This window comes from Artemia franciscana, chromosome 11 (assembly GCF_032884065.1).
Source record: "Artemia franciscana chromosome 11, ASM3288406v1, whole genome shotgun sequence".
In the NCBI taxonomy this organism is placed as follows: Eukaryota; Metazoa; Arthropoda; class Branchiopoda; order Anostraca; family Artemiidae; genus Artemia; species Artemia franciscana.
The window spans coordinates 33021844-33042880 of record NC_088873.1 but is presented as its reverse complement, the minus strand read 5'-3'; the positions used below and the strand labels follow the sequence as shown (position 1 = coordinate 33042880).

Sequence of the window (21037 nt, the reverse complement as noted above, 5' to 3'; positions counted from 1 at the left end):
ACGGACAATTATATGTTGCAGGTTCAAGAGTCGGTAAACCTAACAATCTATTTATATGCACAGACAATGGGACAGCCAAGAATGTTGTATATTCGCAGGTTTTACGTAGTTAAAAATATATATATATATATCTATCTATATTCACAGGTGGGACACAGGGACACAACTACAATGGCGCGTAACGACTTACTCGCACGGGGGGGGGGGGGCTTGGGGAGGCACGAAGCGCCCCACCAACTAGATGCTAGGTGCCCACAGCTAGTATATATATATATATATATATATATATATATATATATATATATATATATATATATATATATATATATATATATATATATATATATATATATATATATATATATATATATATATATAGATAGATAACAGGGGGTGAACCTGTACCACTTTGTCCGACTACTCCTTCTCACGCTCACTTTGAGTGATGTTTGGAGAACTAGAGGGAGGAGAGAAGTCCTCCAAGCCTGACAGCATGCCCTCGAATTCCTTCGGGGAAAGATGGCCAATGTGAAGCCATCCACCTCAGGTAAATTTGGTATCTCGAGGGTTTCTGGTGTTTTGGTGTTTATCTGCCCATTCGAAAGTTTTGTCAAGCCCGAGATCGCTCAAGTAACTGTCGACATCCAAGATGAGGGAAAGCTACACTAGCAGGGTTCACCTCCGCTCTAAAATATCCCCCGCTTTCACTTTCCACGGGACTCACACATAGACTGATATGAAGTTTCGATGGTGGCGACAATATGCTCCCAATATAGGCCCCTGGTGTAGCTTATAATGCTGGTATGTGAAGTGAAAAAAATTAATAAGAGTATATTATTCCATTGACATACTTTTTATTTCATCTTGAAAAAGAATATATATTAGGCTGAAAAAAGAATATATTATTAGGCTGTAAAAGTTCTTGATGTGGCAAAGCACCTTTCCAGACATGGTGAGGTTCTTCTATCAAATAAAGACTTAAAATCCACAAATTATGCCATAAATGGAGTCAAGGTTGCCGTTTGGATCCAGAGGCCCCACACTACTAGTTCTTAATATAAAGTCAAGAAAGTACCCCATTAATGGGCGTAGAGTGTCCCCTCTTTACGGTTCAGCTATTACAAAGTACCCCATTGAAATTATGAGTCTTAAAAAATGTTTACCGAGGGTATGGTGCTTATAGGGCCTCGCCAAAGAAATCAAGCAGTAGCCGGTCGATCCACGCTCGTAAATCAATGAAGGCCTGAAAAAAGAATAAAAAATTCAATACTCCCATTGAAACACTTTTGATTTTAAGTTGTAAAAAAGAATATGTATTATTTAAAGCCAGGGTTCTCACCCCTTGAGTTGACTTAAATATTTTCTTTTGTTTTTAAGAAGAATATGGTATTTTCAGTATGATGAAGAAGACATCGACCCCTTTTCTAAATTCCTTAGTGTGTTAGCACTTATTTCGATAACCAGACTGATAAAAATTTCCCTCTTGCAGTAGATTTATAGTCCCCCAGAGAACGAAGAAAATTACCTGGTCTCGCTATACGAGTGAACAAATCATTGTGTAACGGATCGTCTTTGTTCTTTAAAATTCAATTAAGGATCATGTAACGCCTCACCTTTTTTTGCTGGATATAGTAGGGAAATCTTTGTCTGCTAACAACTTCGAAAATAAACGCCCTGTGTATAAAGTAAAAAAAAAACTATGTGAATGGGTCAAGATCAATTTGGTCTATGTCCCTTCTTGGGAGGGCCCGGAAGGTGTTTCCCTATATCCTTTGGTCTTAAACAACCAAAAAGCTATGATGTAATGCCTACGTTTGCATCTTGATTAGCGGGGTCTGAAGTTTTTTCATAGCCCTCGCGGGCTTTTAAACATTTAATACAACAACCAAAGAAAGCTTGAAGAAAAAAATGAATAAGTGAACAAACAATCTTCTACTACTTACCAATTAGATGTACTAGATCATCACATGCGTACTATAGTATTGCGTAAGATCCAGGTACGCCTAATAACGTCTTGATGGGTTAGTAGATTCAATAGTATAGCCCCTGTTGGCCTCGTGGAGTAGATTTGGTCTTCACTTCTAATATGGAGCTGTGTTTTAGAAAAATACATAATTACCTTAATAAACAAATACACAATTATTGCTCGTTTGTTGGTTCCAAAGCATCAGAATTTCTAGTAACTGCAACAGCCAATTTTTGTTTTTGGGGCCTTTCAAGAAACATTATGTTGCATAAATCGTTGATATTTTAGAAACTCAACAATCTTATTCATGCTTCATGACATCATATAAGGAAGTACTTATATGATATCATAAGAAATGCTTATACAATGTACTAACATAGTATATATATATTAGAAAAAAGAAAAAACATATTATTAGAGATATATATATATATATATATATATATATATATATATATATATATATATATATATATATATATATATATATATATATATATATATATATATATATATATATATATATTAGAAAAAAGATAGAAGTATGCTGTTTTTAGCTAGTGCCAATATAGCTATATTTTTGATTTGATTTTAAGCTGAATAATCGATAAGAAATTGTCTGCACCCCAAACGTATTTCTAATAGACTGCTATTCTTAAGCTACATTTAATTTTCAGTGGAGGAAATAGAAGGAAACTAAGTACAGCAGTTGCCATGGTAGGTGACCCCCCAATAATTTTTTTGGATGAGCCGACAACGGGTATGGATCCAGTTGCAAGACGACATTTGTGGAATATTGTAACTGAGCTGAAAAAAAGCGGGAAATCAATTGTACTTACATCGCATAGGTAGGTTTACTTGTTCGTTCCTTATATTGGACAGTGTGCAAGGAAGCAATCATAGAGTAATATTTTGGATCATGATGTTAATTTTTATGGGTAAGTAGTAACGACAAAACGGATTCATTGAAGACTAACTTTTACCTGTATCTGTATCATTGTTTTTACATATTATGTATTTGACGGCCTTGGGTGATTAAATATGATTATGTACTGCTCATAATACGGTGGGCTTACGAATGGGAAGAAACACCTTAGCCAAAAACTTAAACGAGACCTAATGGGTTATTTGTAGTGTCTTATAGCAGCAAATTGTCTGTAAGTAATGAAACATGACTCAAAACCCCTGTATACGTAACTAAATCCCTAAACATTAATCCCAACTATATTGATTTAAGATCCAATGATCCCTTCTGATAAATGGAAAAGACAATAATTTAGCCATTTCATTACAAAGATCCCCTCAAGAGAGGCACCTTAAACTATAGAAACCACATGGAATTTTGCTCACACTTTCCACTTAGCCTCTCTTTCAATTTAAAAAAAAACCTTCCTTAGCTAGCTTAGTCACCAAATTTGGGCCCCCTCCTCTTCTCCACTTAAATAAGATTGTATTTTAGATCTGGGATGTGGCAAGTAGGACGTTTACTGCGCATCAAGTTTGATTTTCTGAAAACAGCACCAAAAACTTACCAAACGTCAGATAAACTTTTTACGGCTGAAACGTCGCATAAAAACTTGCAAGAGAAAGAGAGAGAGAGAAGAGAGAGAGAGAGAGAGAGAGAGAGAGAGAGAGAGAGAGGGAGGGAGAGAGAGAGAGAGAGAGAGAGAGATATTGTGAGAGAGGGAAAGAGAGAGAGAGAGAGAGAGAGAGAGAGAGAGAGAGAGAGAGAGAGAGAGAGAGAGAGAGAGAGAGAGAGAGAGAGAGAGAGAGAGAGAGAGAGAGAGAGAAAGAGAAAGGTACGAAGCTAGTAGTATCGTTTCATAAATCTATCAAGAAGAAGTTTCTCAAAATACTAGTGGAACAGACAAATTTAGAACATCAGGATAAATATTAAGCTGTATTTATATAACAACGGATCGTATTTTACTGAGGATTTATCGATGGCTTTGTGTCAAATAAATCTTAATAGGATGTATTAGCAATAATCTATTGCTAAAGTGATTTTGAAAGCCAATTTCAAACGCGACTATCTACTTCGGTATTACGAGATTGAGCAGTTGATCATAAGTGTTTCTAGAATCCTACCGTTTAAAAACAGGTTATATTTATTTGTTCACTGTTCTGTGCAAAATCTATGTTAATAAGGCAGAATTTGTTAGGTGACTTAAATTCTATGTGTCACATGCTAAACACTAAAGGCAGCTAAGATCTAGCCCAAAGTTTTGCAGGAGAGAGGCTGACATGTTTGCATGTTTAGCAAAGCGTATCTTTAGAAAAAGTATTTTACCAAACTAGCGTCTTTTTGTGTTTGCAATATCAGCCATCGCCCTCTGGCTCAAGCCGTGATTGAGTAGTTAGCTTTTATGTAGGTAATTAAATAAAAAAAAACAAGATTTTTCAAATGAAAGTAAGGAGCGACATCAAAACTTAAAACGAACAGAAATTACTCCGTATATGAAAGGGGCTTTTCTCCCACAACGCTTCGCTCTTTACGCTAAAGTTTTACTCTTCCTCTTAACTCTACTTTTTAAAACAGTAAAAAACTTTAGCGTAAAGAGCGGGGCGTTGAGGAGGAATAGCCACTTTCATATACGGAGTAATTTCTGTTCGTTTTGAGTTTTAATGTCGCTCCTTACTTTCATTTAAAAAAATGTGTTTTTTTATTTAATTTCTGGACGTTTTTGAATTAATACATGTTTTGATCTTGGCTCTCCGCACATAAATAGTTATAACGAAATTGGCATATTAAGTTTTTTTGGGTAAATGGCTTTATCATAGTTTTAATCGCAAGATTTAGAGAAAAAAGGAGCGAGGGAGGAAGCCTAGTTGCCCTCCAATGTTTTGATTACTTAAAAAGGCAACTAGAACTTTTAATTTTTTACGAACGTTTTCATTTGTAAAAAAATACGTAACTTACGAATTGACTTACGTAACGAACTTCTATATTCGTATGTTTTTAATGCGTATTTGAGGGGGTTCACCTCTCGTCAATACCTCGCTCTTTAGACTAAAGCTTAAATTTTGTCCCAATTCCTTAAGAATGACCCCTGGATCACAAAGGCCGTAGAATAAATAGTTGAAATTACTAAAAATACTTTAGCGTAAAGAGCAAGGTATTACGAGGAGGTAAACCACTCATATGCGTAATAATTTCTGCTCGTTTTAAGTTTTAATGCTACTCCTCACTTTCAGTAGAAAAAAACTTTCATATTTATTTTTTCATTTTTTTTTTAATAAAACTAGAAAATCCTCGCCCCCTTCATTGAAATTCTCTTCCCCCATGAGAAGTTCCTCCATATAAAAATCCCCCCACGTAACCCCCCTCCCCTTCCCCAACTCTCCCTCCCAAACCAAAAGTATCCTCCTGAAAACGTCTGTACACTTCCCAGTAACCATTACTATATGTAAACACAGGTCAAAGTTTGTGACTCGCAGCCCCTCCCACAGGGACTGCAGGGGAGTAAATCGTCCCCAAAGACATAGTTATTAGGTTTTTCGACTATGGTGAATAAAATGGCTATCTCAGAATTTTGATCTGGTGACTTTGGGGAAAAAATGAGCGTGGGAGGGGGCCTAGGTGCCCTCCAATTTTTTTGGTCACTTAAAAAGGGCACTAGAACTTTTCATTTCCTTTAGAATGAGCCCTCTTGCAACTTTCTAGCACCACGTTAGAATGAAAACCTCTTGCGACATTCTAAGACCCCTTGGTCGCTACGATGACCCCTGGGGAAAAAAAACAAACATAAAAACAAATAAACACGCATCCGTGATGTGTCTTCTGGCAAAAAATGCGAAATTCCACATTTTTGTAGATAGGAGCTTAAAACTTCTACAATAGGGTTCTCTGATACGCTGAATCTGATGGTGGGATTTTCGTTAAGATTGTATGAATTTTAGGGTATTTCCCTCTATTTACTCAAATGAGGCAAATTTTCTCCGGCTCTTAACTTTTGATGGGTAAGACTAATCTTGATGAAACTTATATATTTAAAATCAGCGTTAAAATGCCATTTTTTTTATGCAACTACGGATATCAACATTCCATTTTTTAAAGTTTCGGTTACTATTGAGCCGGGTCGCTCCTTACTACAATACAGTTACCACGAACTGTTTGACACAACAAAAGCTTTGAATTCAGTCAAATTTATCTTATTTTCCCCCCTTTTCTTCTTAGCATGGAAGAATGTGAAGCGCTGTGTACAAGAATAGCTATCATGGTGAATGGTACGTTCCAGTGTTTAGGATCTGTGCAACATTTGAAGTCTCGGTTCGGAAAAGGTTATACTTTCATTGCAAAAACACAAGGTGGTCTAGAGGAACAAAACAATTCTAAGAAATTAAAGGACTTCATTGAACAACAATTCCCAGGTTAGTAGAAATATCACTGCCAATTCTAAGTACTTTACTTTTTAAATAAGTTTGTTTTTTACTACTTGCCTTGCTTTTTTAAGTTTCTCTGAAACCAATGCAGAAAATTATCCATATCAAAGACTCTTGGAAATGAATTTATAGCCTAAAGCTATAAAGTGTCCCAGAGTATCCCAAAAGAGGTTTTGTGGTTTAAGTGATCCTTCATAATTCATATGTAAATGTTCCGACTGTTTAAATACACCAATTAATAAGCCACTATGCTAGAGCAAACCTGGGAAAGATATTCGAATCTGCAGTTATCCTTTGTAGGTTTCTAGAGGTTTATCCCCCATCCAGCATTTACCCCTCCCCCACCAAGGAAAATACTCCCTTCCCCGGAAAACACGCCCCGTGGAAAATACCCCTCTGAGGAAAATATCCCCCATAAAATATACCTCGGGAAAAATACCCCCGCCAAAAATACCCTCCATGGAAAATAACTTCCGGAAAATACTCCCCTCCCGTGGAAAATACCCCCCGCGAAAAATACCACCTCCAGGTAATTACCAACCCCCTCCCCCAAAAATAGCCCCTCGCGGAAAACTCACCCCGTTACATACAACCCCTCTCCTGGGAAATACTCCTTGGAAAATACCCCCGGGGAAAATACCCTCGTGGGAAATAAGGCTTTCCAATTTTGTGAATTTTATTCGATTTTTTTTTCGTAGGGGGGAGGAATTTTTGTACTTGTGTATTATTCGCCACTCACTCAAGTTTACGCTCTCTAAAACTCGAGAAAAACCGGTTTACTCGTTAATTTCCTTCAGCTTACCACGGACAAGACAACGACAAGTGAGAAAATAGACGGACAAAATATAATTTGGGCTATATATTTGAACATAATGGAGGAGGGGTAGAGTTTTTGGACGGTTTGAAGTCAGAAAACAATGCTTACCTCATAATATGCGGAATAAATGTACCTTACACAATTTGCGTGCAAATTTGTTTCTAAAGTAACGACGAAACTAACGAAGAAACCGGTTTGTTCTCTAGTTCGGTACACAAGTACCGAAATTTTTCGTGGAAAGAGAGTCAGATTTACCGATATTATATAAAAACGATCAGAAATTAAATTTAAAAGAAAACAAGTTTTTTCAACGGAAAGTAAGGAACAACATCAAAGCTTAAAAAGAATAGAAATTAGTAAGTATATAAAATGAGTTGCCCCTTTCGCAAGACCTTGCTCTTTACGGCAAAGTTTTGACTTTTTACCCTGATTCCTTAATAACGATTCCTAAAACACAATGGTCGTTTAATTAGAACAATAAGCTTTTGTTTTAAAATTCTATAAAAAAAAGACTTTAGCGTAAAGACCGAAGTCTTGAGGAGGAGGCAACTCCTTTAATATGCATAATAATTTCTATTCGTTTTAAGGTTTGATGTTGCTCCTTACTTTCAGTTTTAAAGCTTTTTTTTATTTAATTGCTTACGGATAGTATTTGTTAATGTGAAACATACGGAACAAGTTTTTTAAAGAAAAATAAAGAGCTTCACTAAACCAAAAATGAGCAGAAGTAAAGTCAAAGAATTTTTGAAGTAAAAACTATAGAGTCTAATAGAAAAACAAAGAAAAACATATGAAATATTTTTTCTATGAAAAAGATTATGTCAATAAAAAATGAACAGAAAATAATTGAAAAAATTCCACGAAACAATTTTTTCAAAGAATAGTCAATAGCCTTATTTAGCCAAAAATGACTAAAAAGAAATTCCAATAACTTTCCAAGTATAAAACTACCACAATTAACCATCAATAAATGTAAAAACGAACAGGAATTACAATAAATAACCGATTCAAACTTAAAACAAGCAAAAATTAAGACGAAAGTTGTATAAGAAAAACTTTAGCGCAAAGAGCGCGGTCTTGAGGAGGAGGCAACCCCTTTCACATTCGTAACAATTTCGGTTTTTTTAAGGTTTGATGTTGCTCCTTACTTTCAGTTGAAAAACTTCCATTTTATTTAATTACTTCCAGATAATAGTTCTTAATGGTAATCATACGGAAAAAGTTTTTTAAAGAAAAATAAAGAGCCTCATTAAACCAAAATGAGCAGAAATAAAGTCAAATAGTCTTCAAAGTAAAAACTATGGAGTCTAATAGAAAAATAAATAAAAATATATAAAATATTTTATCTACGGAAAAACTGCCAATAAAAAATCAACAGAAACTAATATAAAAACTGTTTCCACAATTCAAGTGTGTTAATAAATAGTAAACAGTCTCGTTAAGCCAAAACTGAGTAAAAATAAATTCCAATAATTTTCCAAGCGTAAAACTAGGACAATTCACTATCAATAAATGCCAAAATGACCAGAAATTACAATAAATAACTGATTCAACCTCAAACACGAGCAAAAATTAACGAGTTTTTGTATAAAAAAAACTTTAGTGTAAAGAGCGCTGTCTTGAGGAGGAGGCAATCCCTTTCATATACGTAACAATTTCTGTTCGTTTGAAGGTTTGATGCTGCTCCTTACTTTCAGTTGAAAAACTTGTTTTTTCTTATCTAATTATTTACGATGGTATTTGTTAATGGGAAGCATACGGAACAGGTTTATTAAAGAAAAATAAAGAGCCTCGTTCAACCAAAAATAAGCAGAAATAAAGTCAAATAATCTCCAAAGTAAAAACTATGGAGTCTAATAGAAGAACAAACAAAAATATATTGAATTATATTTTTCTATCAGAAAGACTATGTCAATAAAAAATGAACAGAAATTAATTAAAAAATAAACACGATTTTTTTCAAAAAAATAGTAAAGAGCCTCACTAAGCCAAAAATAAGTAGTAACAAATTCAAATAATTTCAAACGTAAAATTACCACAATTCACCATCAGTAAATGCCAAAGCGATCAGAAATTACAAATAAATAACTGATTCAAAATAAAAAATGAGCAAAAATTAACATGAAAGTTGTATAAAAAGAAAACTTGTAGGGTAAAGAGCGTGGTCTTGAGAAGGAGGCAACCCCTTTCATGTATGTAACAATTTCTGTTCGGTTTTAAGTTTTGATGCTGCTCCTTACTTTCAGTTGAAAAACTTATTTTTTATTTAAATACTTACGGATAGTATTTGTTAATGGGAAAAATAAATTTTTAAAGAAAAGTAATGAGCCCCATTAAATCAAAAATGAACAGAAATAAAGTCAAACAATACTATTGCAAAACTATTGAGCCAAATACAAAAAAGATATAAAATATTTTTTCTATGAAAAAGACTGTCAGTAAAAATGAACAGAAATTAATATAAAAAACTAGTTCCACAAAACAAGTTTCTCAAAGAATAGCGAAGAGCCTCGTTAAGCCAAAAAAAGTGTAGAAATAAATTCAATAATTTTCCAAGCCTAAAACTGCCACAAATCACCATAAATTAATTAAACCTGAAACGAACAGAAATTACAATATATAACTGATTTAAAGTCAAAACAAGCAACAATTGACATGAGCGGGGCTTACAAACCCCACAGCTCATCTAGACCAGAGCAGAATTTGCACTCTACTGAAAAGAAAAAACATTTTAAATGTTTTCCCTATTTTTACTTTCACAAATAAAGAAGTATTAAGACTATAAGGAATGAATATCAGAATACGTATATCAAACTGGCAATACACGGTTATTTGTTTGTTGTTTATTTGTTTGTTTTAGTAAAGTGCAAATTATGTTCTGGTCTTGAGAAGACATGGGTGTTGTCAGCAATACTCCTTTTAATTTTTGCTTGTTTTGAGTTTGATTAGGTTATCTGTTGTAATTTCTTCTGTTAGTTTTGGGTTTCATTTATTTATTAATGGTGATTTATGGTAGTTTTACACTTGGAATATAAGAAAAACGAAGTCGTAGAATTGGACAAGGCTTTCGTCCGTAAAAACTTAAGCAATAAGAATTTATTGGTTCCCAAAGCCAACTATTCTTTCAAAGGAAAGCTAAACCTTAAGCTTTTAGGTGGCATTTGCTTTAGCTTAATTTTGATGATTGTTCGCCTACATTTTTTCTTCTTCAATTTTTTTTTTAATTCGGCGCTCGCTACTGCTAAATTTGCAGAAGTTCATATGGAAGTCTTTTCAACGAAAATGGGTTTGAGTTTTTTTTCTAAGTTCTTAGGATACTTTTGGTGTGTAAATTCCTCTTTTTCCCATACCATAGCACTTTTCGAAGAAACTAAAAATTCTCAAATTTGGAAACTTTATTTCCACGGAGGGAGGGGGTATTTCCAGGGGTATTTTCCCGGGAGTTAGTCTCCGCGGGGGGTAGGGAGTTAAACACCTAGATCCTTTTGTTAGTTAGCTATTTTGTTGGTAGCTCTGCTATAGCAGAAGGGGTTATTTTCCCTTACTGAAGAAACGAGCAAAATTTAGATTAGTTTACAAGTCTTCGATCTAACTTGGCCATTTCTCTCTGATCGGGCTCCCCCCTTTCTGGGATTTCTTATTAAATGGACAACTTTGAAAAATAATGTTATCCTCTATGTTGTTGTCTTGGCTCTTGTTCTGTCTTCTTGCCTATCAGGAATTTCTTTGGGGAGGTGGGGATTTTGCATGGAAAAATACTGTAACTTAGAATTTTTTGTTTGAGATGGGGTTTCATGGAGGGGTCCAGGTTTCCCAGCATTATTTGAGAACCCACAAGAAATTAAAGAAAAAAGAATTTTCAGCTGAAAGTAAGGAGCAACTTTGAAACATAAAACAAACAGAAATCGTTCCGTAAATATGAGGGATGGCCCCCTCTTCAGTACCTCGCCCATTACTTTAAAGTTTGACTTGTACCAAATCTTTAGAGCAACTCCTGAAACACAAGCGCTGTTCTATTAAAATAAGAAACTTTTTCACCAGTACTAAAATATTTACTTATTTTAACCCATTACTTTCAGTTGAAAAGAGTTGTTTTTTTCATATTTCATAATGTTCAAAAGATACAAAATTTGCGTTGGTACTGTTATTACGTAGTTATTACCCTTGTTTATAGCAAACAATCAGGTATAATTTAAGAGTCTTTTATTTTCAGCTTTGAAGGCTGGTTGTTTGGTTAGCGTGAAGCTATATAGTGAAATAGAGGAAGAACGATTTTAAATACTATTGATAGTCCTACGAAATCCAAGCCCTTCAATTTCATTTCTGAGTGGAATACTAGAAAGCTTATAGCAATCTTAAAATAGAAATAAATTGAGAGGCAAGAAGACAGAACAAGGGCCAAGGAAGAAGGGAAAGAACAAAATAATTTTCTAATTAATTATAAATTTCTATAGTTATACATTTACTAAAAAATCCCAAGAAAGGGGAGAGCTCGGCCAGAGAGAGATGGCCAAATTAAATCGAACACTGCTAAACTAATCTAGGTTTTGCTCATTGGAGCAAGGGAAAATGACCCTTCTGCTATAGCAAAGCTATTTTCTGGGGGGTATTTTCCGCGGGGGATATTTTCCGTGAGTTCATATTCCGAGGGGGTTGTTTTCTTGGGAGGAGGGGGGGTTGGGGCGTTTTCGGGGTATTTTTCTTGGGGGACTCACAGGGGTAATTTCTGAGGGGGTTAAACGCTGGAGGGGGGGTGTAAACGCCGGCCACTCCTTTGTAGAAACATAATGGTCTTCTGATTTCGCAACAGAACAGCAGGTGAAATTAGTTTAAGCTTGTCAATTTCAACGGTCTTTCAATTCTTCTGACACTCTTGTATTTGCTAGTGAGAATCCGGACAATGCTATCGATAGCAAATCACCGCATTGGGCTTTTTTTAGGGATTCCTTTGAAAGTTTTACAAGACTAGGAGATTCTCCATCTAACAGTGGGCACTTGTTGCAAATTTTAGAGGTACAAGATTCACTAGCACTTTGAATAATATTTAGCTTGCATTTCAAATCTTTTTCAAAACTCAAGAATTCAGACATTTTATTACCCTTGGGCTCTTTTTCTACATTTTAAAACTGCCCGCCATTCAATAATTATTTCGCCAAAAAAAAGTTGAAGTGGATCAAGGGGTAGGCTAACACCAAGATAATTTCATTTGCTGAATTAAATATTTTGAATTGACTTTTTCACACTTATAGCCACTATTAGTCTTTTTCTTTTAAGTGTGTTGTTTTAGAAGCTATAGAGTGAAAATTGATTCGTTTTTAGAAAAAAAATTGAACAACGAGTAAACTTAGTTCACTGATTTTACTATGGAGTTTTGGCTTCCGACTTTCCACTACATTTTATCATGTTTTACCTTTTTAATTTTCTTTTTTCTTTTTAATAGACTTAGTTTTGTTTCATTTTTCAAAATCTAGAGTATAATTATCCCTGACTGTATCTCCTGACTACTCTTCCACCCACAGCTTAGGTACCAATATATTGGTATCTAAACTGTGCTTCCAACTGATATGGTATGGAAAATCAATTCATTAAAGCGATAGACTATCAGTCGGAGTGCAATCTTACTCGGTTCCTAAACCAGTTCTAAAAACAAACTTAGTTTTGTTTGTTCTTCACTAAAAAGAAAAGTGAAGAATTTTAAGGTGTTTTAAAGTTCAAATTCTCCATTGAGTAGACCATAATGCTAAGGAGTCATTTAAGAATGTTGTTTATATTCGATGATGGGATCATTACTTGCAAAAGTCATTTTCATAAGAAAATGTGAGCAAATAATATAGATGGAAGAAAACATGGCACTAATATTCGCTAATGTAATACCTCCATCCCTCCAAGAGCCAGAAATATAAATCCATAAGAATAAAACAGTTATGGGTGCTACGTAGAGTCCGTGGCTGCTCTAACCGAAGATTGTTACCCCTCCCCTCGATATTCAATTAAACAGAATGCGAAGAACAGAAATCCAAATGACTGGATTTTCTATGATACCGTACATAGAAGCCTGCGATCTTGACATTAGATACCTTTGGGTCTAAATTTAGAAAACTTAGACCCCGATAACAGATTCCAAAGAGCAACAGCACGGGTATCTAACATAGAACTGTAGTAAAAACCATCGGCTTTGATATAGATTCGACTGGATGTAGATTCGATATTTAATATAGATTCGACTGGATATATATGAATATAGATTTGAGTGGTGTTTTAACCCTCATGTCAGATGCAATGGAACATCTTAGCTCTTATCCTGCCTTATTTTCTCTTAAACAATAAAGCTAGGGGCTAGTAAATAGCTCTCTATATCTATTTAAAAGCTGATTAATTAATGTGTACAAGAACGCATTAACGCCAATTCCCTAAAACTTGCAGGGAAGGCATGGATTTTTAAACGAAAATACAAAAAAAAAGTTATTCATCAAAATTTAGGGCGAGGCGTTTAGTCCCCCTCCCCATCGCTGGTTCAATTAGCACCACTCGGTTTTAGTTCCACTTTGATTTGTGCAAATTCTATTACCTTTTTTACGCTCCATTTAAGATTGCGAATCTTGGAATTATAAGTTTTATTTCGTCGCTTTAATTTAAAAATTTCATTCTTAAGTTTCGTTTTTCTTATTTATGGATTTTGTTTCCTCCTATTCAGTTTAAATTTTTTTTTCTTTTTTTTTTACTGTATTGAGTTTTATACTTTTTGTTTGTTTTCACATGGTTTTCTTACTTCAATTATACCATCAGTTTATTTTCCAGTAAAGAACGCTTTGCAAAGTGTGGAAATTTAATCAATAAAATATAAAATTTGATATAATTTAATATAATATAAATTATATAATAGATAATAAATTTATATAATAGAAATTTAATATAAAATTTAATCAAGAAAATTGTAATCAATATGACACATACCATTTAAATAGCTATTTGAAATAAACACAATATAGAGTCTCTTATAGCATTCTAAAGAAGTTTTTCTTGCTTTTTTTTGGGGGGGGGAGGCATAGTTTGACGTGATCTGAAAGAATGACTTTCGAGAAGCCCTAAATCAGGAGTTGCAAAGATTACAGCCAATTCCTTCTCTTGCTTCGTTATTCTAATAGTTATAGTCATAATTTACTAACTGATTAATGACTTTTTGGTCCATGTTACTAGATATAAATTTCAGGTAGTACCATAAAAGACTGCCATCAAAATCTCGTTGAGTATAATATACCAGACATAAACGGCGGATGGTCGTCCGTGTTTGGCATTGTCGAAAGAGCAAAAGACTACCTGCTTATCGACGATTATTCAATCAGTCAAACTACCTTAGAACAAGTAAGTTTTAAATCTGTTTTATTTCTCTTAGTAACGTGTATTTATTCTATAGAAAGTTTTATGAGGTAAAGGAAAGTATCCAGTCGTACATTGCCTTGAAGTTGTGATTTTATTCCTCTCAAGCAATTTCTGCAAAAGTAACCGTTAAAAAAAAAAAAAAAAAAAAAAAAAAAAAAAAAAAAAAAAAAAAAAAAAAAAAAAAAAAAAACGAGGTGGTAGCTGGACAAAATGCACTGCTGCAGTGTTTGATTTTTGAGTAAACAACTTCTAGGTCTAGCATTTTATATTTTGTACTTTTTTTGTAAACGTTCTTTAACACTGTATGTTTTCGTTCGCTGTTTTGATTTATTTATTTTAAATTCTCCGTACAGTTTTGGAGCTCCACACTCCACTCCGCACAGTTTCAGCATTTCGTTAAATAACGAAGGTCATTGTTTCTAGTTCCAATTAAATAAGCTCATAGGTTATATCTGTATCTTCTTATAAACAGGTGGTTCTTCAACAGCTGACCGGGAACCGGCCTACTGAAAGAAGTTTTCCAGTTAATCAATGCTCTACCAAAGAGAAAAAGATAGATTATCATTATTTACTTCCCTTTTAAAGAGTGTGCTTTAATTTTATTGGTCATATCATCTTTTTGTAAGCCAGTCGCATGTTCCTTAAGCATATCAAACAGTTTGTGACACACTATAGAAAAAATTGTTTGAGATTCAACAAAAATTGTTTTTAATGTTTATCAACAACAAAATTAAAATTTCAGCACCTGAAAATTGGTGAATTGAATTTTAAAGACCTTATTGGGATTTCCTGATCATTATTGAATTTCCAATTTGTTGCGAAACAAAAATATTGGATTTCCATTCCTGAATTCAATTTTCAATTTGTTGACAAAACAACATGTTGGATTTTATGATCCTTATTGTATTTTCATCTTGTTTGTTGGTTTTCCTGTTCTTTAATTGGATTTCCATCACTAGCGCTGTTCAATTTATTAGGCCTACAATCTAATTTCTAGTTTTATTGTTCGGCTTCTCCTAGTTTTTAATTATCAACCATATTTTTTGTTGAAATTTCAGTTCTTCCATTGGATTCTCGTCGCTAGCGTTGTTCAATCTCCTAAGCTAACAGTTCAATATCTAATTTTCATGATTCCCTCAATAGTTTCAGAAGCATCAATAAACATCAAATAAATACTAATTTATATTACAATAAGATAAAATTGCAATAAAAACTTCCTCCAAGATAGTATGACACCTCTTGACGCCTGAACTTTTTCATGGTAGAAATCAGCAGTTTGACAGCATATTCAGCAGGCCAACAGAAACGATCGGAGCCAGAAATACCTTCACATCAGGAAAAATAATGTGACACACGAACCTGAAATAAAGATGAAATTAAATTGATGCACAATCAAAGAGAAAGGCTCCCCTCCCGCTTTTTTAGAAATCCAGGACTGAGAGGTTGCAATAACTATGCCACGAATCGGTCAAATCCTATCTTTTCTGAAAGATTGTATCAAAATCAATTTTCGAGTCAAACCTAGAACGAACTGAAATCACTAAACACAGGAGTTAGGCTACTGCAATTAAACGGATATGAAATTTCTATAAGAATTGAGATAACTGGATTGAACTACTGAAAATAAAACGTCAGTTTAATATACGGTTATATTTAATCCTGGATATCACAGTACCTCAAAGTCAAATTTACAATTTTTTTTTATATTTTATCTGAAAACCACTACGCCATGACTGGACTGTGTTTCAATACTAGAATTTAAATAAAACATTTTAAATCTATATTTAAAACGTTTTTCAGTAATTATTATGCTTGGAATACATTATTATGCTTGGAATCCACAAAAACCTATTCTTATAGACAAGTAAAATATACTCATTTCAATATTTTGTCAGAATTCAAACAGCAATTCAAAAAAATTGAAGGGTCACTAGGCCCCCTCCCACGCTTCTTTTTCTCAAAACCGTCTGATTAAAATTCTGAGATTGCTACTTTGTTCAGCATAGTTAAAAGGCCTAATAAATGTGTCCTTGAAGATAATATGACCCCCACAGCCCTTGAGGAAAGGTCTTTGAGCTATAAAATTTGCCCGCTGTTTACGTATAGTATTTGTTATTGGGAAGCATGCCTACATTTTTCAGATAGGGGGGACATAATTTTTGATAGGAGGACATTGCACGGGAAGAATTATCTATTAAGAGGGAAATCCCTAGCGGAAAACTACTTTTAGGGAATTTTTGTATACTTGGGAAATTTGCAAGAATTTCTGTACGAAATTTCATTATATGTCTTGCTTTCTCTTAACTGACGCAATTATGCGCTTGGAGGTGTTAAATTGTCCAGGGTAAATTTTCATCGGGATTAAAATTTACAAGACAATATTTCTGTGGGGAAGGGATGTTTCCATGGAGGTAGAGCAATGGCATCAATTCGTTACAATGTAGGGGAGCAAAGATTTCTTCGATTTTTTTAAATGAAGATGCAAAAAAAAAATTGAGCAAACATACCTAAAACGGAGGGTAGCAGCTACTTGGCTGCTTAGTAAAATCGCCGACTAATCTATCCAAATCCAGTTTCTTTACCTCTTTTTTCCAACGGCTAATATCATGAGATCACCGAGTCTGGCGTTTCCCATCGTCGATCGCAGATAGTTCTTCACGCTTCCAAATGCTGAGAAGAATCGTTCATTGCTGGTAGTGGTCACAGCCACAGTAGCAACTAGTTTCCTCAGTTTCAGCACCGCAGAATAGGCAACTGGAAGATCAGATTAGATTTCGATAGCTCGAAAAAATCCATTTTTGACAGATGCAGCTTTGTAAGAGAAAGCTGGAATTCATTGGCATGGTCATCGACATCGAGAATCCTTTGATACTGACACGTAACCCTTTCCACTTTCGAAAGTTCGTGAAAATTGGAACTTGAGGGGTCGAAAGCAAATAAAGCGTCGAGCAGAGGAATATTTTGCATGAAACGTTGGTCCATCTAGCTCGTGAAACGAACTATTACCTCAAAGTACAAAACTTTACCGGAGTCTGATTGAACTGGCTGACTGGTATTTTGTTTACCAGTTGTTGAGTTTGAAAGAAAGTCTTTGAAACGAATGGAAGTGGCTTGACTTCTCTTGCTTCGAACACTGGTTTTAGATTGTGGAGATTTCGATTCCTGGATGTCGTGTAAGGTTATGAATTTGGATATGTTTTTGCTTAAGTTAACTTTTCAAAACAAAATTGTGTCTCCGAGTGGTAGAATTAGGGTAGTACAAGAGTGGGACAGATGGGACATTTCAAAACAAGGTCATCAAAAAGTAGCAGTGCTATTTAATACTTGTGAATAACGAAGCAAAGGGGTGACAAATAAAAACGACCAGTTAGCCAGTCTCGCTGGTTTAATGTAGCGCATAACTAAAATAAAAAATAGATGTGAAAAATAAATAAAAAGGTAATTTTCAAAATTTAAGGGGGCCATGACCCTCTCTAGCCCCCATATTTTGTGCCACTGAGGTAGAGCCAGATTTCCTGCCGCTAATAAAGAAGCGACCAGAAATTAAATTTTGAAAAAAAAACAAGTTTTTTCAACTGAAAGTAAGGAGCAATATTAAAACTTAAAAAGAACAGAAATTATTATGTATACGAGCGGGGTTGTCCCCTCTTCAACACCTGGCTATTTACGCTAAAATTAAAATCTTGTCCCAATTCTCTAAAAACGATACATGTAACGCAAGGGTCGTTTAATTAGAACAATAAGTAACTTTTTTTTAAAACACCGAAAAACTTTAGCGTGAAGAGCGAGGCGCTCAGGAGTGGGGAACCTAATCGTATGCGTAATAATTTCTGCTGTTTCTAAGTTTTAATGCGTAATAATTTCTGCTGTTTCTAAGTTTTAATATTGCTCCTTACTTTCAGTTGAAAAAACTTTTTTTCATTTAACGTTAGAAAAATTGCTAAATAGCCTAGCCGTTTTTGCCTGTTGTTGCTATGTTCAGTATTGTTTCAAACAGTTTGCAGTAAAGAACTGCAATTAAGGAGCAACCCGGCTCAATAGTAGCCTAAACTCTAAAAAATGGAGCTTTGATATCAATAGATATATCAAAAGAATTGGTTTATTATGCTGATTTTAAATATACAATTCTCATTAAGTTTAGTATTGTCTATTAGAGGCTAAGAGCCTGAGAAAATTTGTCTGATTTTCGGAAAAAGGAGGAAACACCCCATAAAATTATTATAATCTTCAGAAAATCCTAATCTTCAGAAAATCCTGCTGTAATGGTTTCAAGCCTAACTCCTATCTGCAAACATCGGCCCAGTGGTCTTAGAGTACCGTGACAAAGCCCATTCGAATGGAAATTAAAAGCTATAGTGCCCGTTTTAAGTAACCAAAAAGGTTGGAGGGCAACCTGGCCCTTTTTTCGCCCATCCCTTTTTTCCAAAAGTCGTCAGTTCAAAATTTTGAGACAACCATTTTGCTCATCATAGTTGAAAGGTTCAATAACTATGCCTTTGAATATAACATAAGCCCCCCACCCTCCCACAACCCCTGGGGAAAGGTCTTTCGCCCATTTTTTATATAGTATTTGTCATTGTGAAATATCTATACATTTTTGGGTGGAGGAAATTTTTGCCGGGGGTTTTTCCACAAGGGAATTCTCTATGAAGAGGGAAGCCTCCAGAGGGTGAAAGTGTCAGGAGAAATTTTACACTGGGGGAATCTGCCGGAATTTTTTTACAAAATTATTTTTAAATGTCTTGCTTTCTCATTTCCGTCTCAATTTTACGCGTGGAGTTTCAACGGGATTGAATTGTCTAGAGGATATTTCCGTCGGAGGGAAGTTTCTCCATGGAGGTGGGGCCAGATTTCCTGGCGTTAGTTAAAAACGATCAGAAATTAAATTAAAAGACAAGGTTTTTTTTCAACTGAAAGTAAAGAGAAGCAATAAAACTTAAAACGAACAGAAATTATTATATTTATGAAGGGGATTGCCCCCCCCCTCAACATCTCACTCTTTACGCTAAATTCTTCGTTTTGTGCCAATTCTTTAAGAACGACTCCTGAAACACAAATTTGATTCAATAAAAATAACACGAAATCTGACTATTTCTTTTGTATAAAATTCGAAGCCTGTCAAAACCGTGAAAGGTTTTTTTGTTCAGAATTATTTGAAATTTGTTCTTTGACATTTTTATGAGTAGATTCTTTGTTTTTTTTACTTTGTAAATTAATTTATCTGCCATTTCTGTAAGTAAACTCTTTGTTTTTCTACTCTCTATGTTTTAATGTTTGACGTTTTTTTTATAAACTCTTCTGTTTTTTACTCTCTCAGTTTTTTTGTTTGATATTTCTTATAAGTTAAGTCTCTGCTTTGCTACTCTCTAAATAGTTTCAGTTGACCTTTTTCATAAGTCAGCTCTATTTTTTACAATCCTACATTGCTATTGCATGGAATGTGAATACAGTTTGAAACTACCAGACTGCTGTATCAACTAAATATTTTGCTTCGAGTATATTCATAAAAGCAATTGAATTAGTGAGTATATCAAACAATAAATTTAAAAATGCCCGTAAAAACCTGTGAACATAAATTCAACATAAGGAAAGGAAAAATATAAAACTTTGAGTGATGAGTTGTGCAGCCCAAAATTGTACCCCGACGTATTCTTTTTTGGCGTGGCTTGAACAAATCTTGGCTGTATGAACAGTACTTGTGACTCTCAATTAGAAAAAAAGAGCGTTTTATGTTGAAGGCATCGAATTAATGTTCCCAATATTTTAAGAATAAGATGAATTATGCAATACCTTTGGAAATTGGCACTATTCCAATATTTGAATATGTTCCAACTAGCACAAAATATTCTATGGGATAATTTCGTAAATTTATCAATATCTATGCTATATCATTCAAATACAGTTTTGCATAATATATTTTTTTGAAGTACCTTTTACTGTACTAGTTTTGAATTTTTGGTGCTTTTTCACTTTTGTCCGTTTTAAGCAGTTTTAAACAGCCAAAGCACGGGTTTTCCAACAAATTAGGTTTTGGAGACAAACTAAATCAGTAGGCAGTTTTACCGGAGGTCTAAGGCTAATAGTAAAACCACGTCAAAAGCTCCATTTTTTAGTGAAAAAACCTATATGAACGATTTTCCCTCCAAAAAATGTGCCAATTGAAAAAATAATACGCAACTGCCTTAAAGGCACCAAAATAGTGCAAATGCACCTTGTCAATCAGTCAGGGGGGGGGATAAAACACTGGGAAAGATAGGACACTCATTATTAGATGCACATATATGTGCATGTGTATATCTTTACTCTGCTCGTTCACTAAACTACTTTTATATTTTCAGATTTTTCTTCAGTTTGCCAGATTCCAGAAAACAGAGGAGTAAAGTTTCAAAATTATGTTAGTATTTAATATACGATCCGATTTTTGTTACTATCATTGTTATTTATAGCACCAAAAATAAAATAAAAATATATACTTTTTGTATAAGGATATA

General features: G+C 34.3%; 1 protein-coding gene across 4 annotated transcripts in view; it reads left to right on the top strand.

Annotated features, from left to right (window-relative positions):
• Positions 1 to 21037, top strand: part of LOC136033112 (phospholipid-transporting ATPase ABCA3-like) — a 177832-nt gene extending 156795 nt beyond the window's left edge. For all 4 annotated transcript variants that reach the window (XM_065713741.1, XM_065713739.1, XM_065713740.1 and 1 more), the window contains 4 exons: positions 2644 to 2814; positions 6144 to 6337; positions 14377 to 14528; positions 20885 to 21037. In XM_065713741.1, the coding sequence (XP_065569813.1) occupies positions 2644 to 2814; positions 6144 to 6337; positions 14377 to 14528; positions 20885 to 20926 (559 nt within the window). In that variant the 3' untranslated portion in view covers positions 20927 to 21037. The remainder of the gene's footprint in view (positions 1 to 2643; positions 2815 to 6143; positions 6338 to 14376; positions 14529 to 20884) is intronic.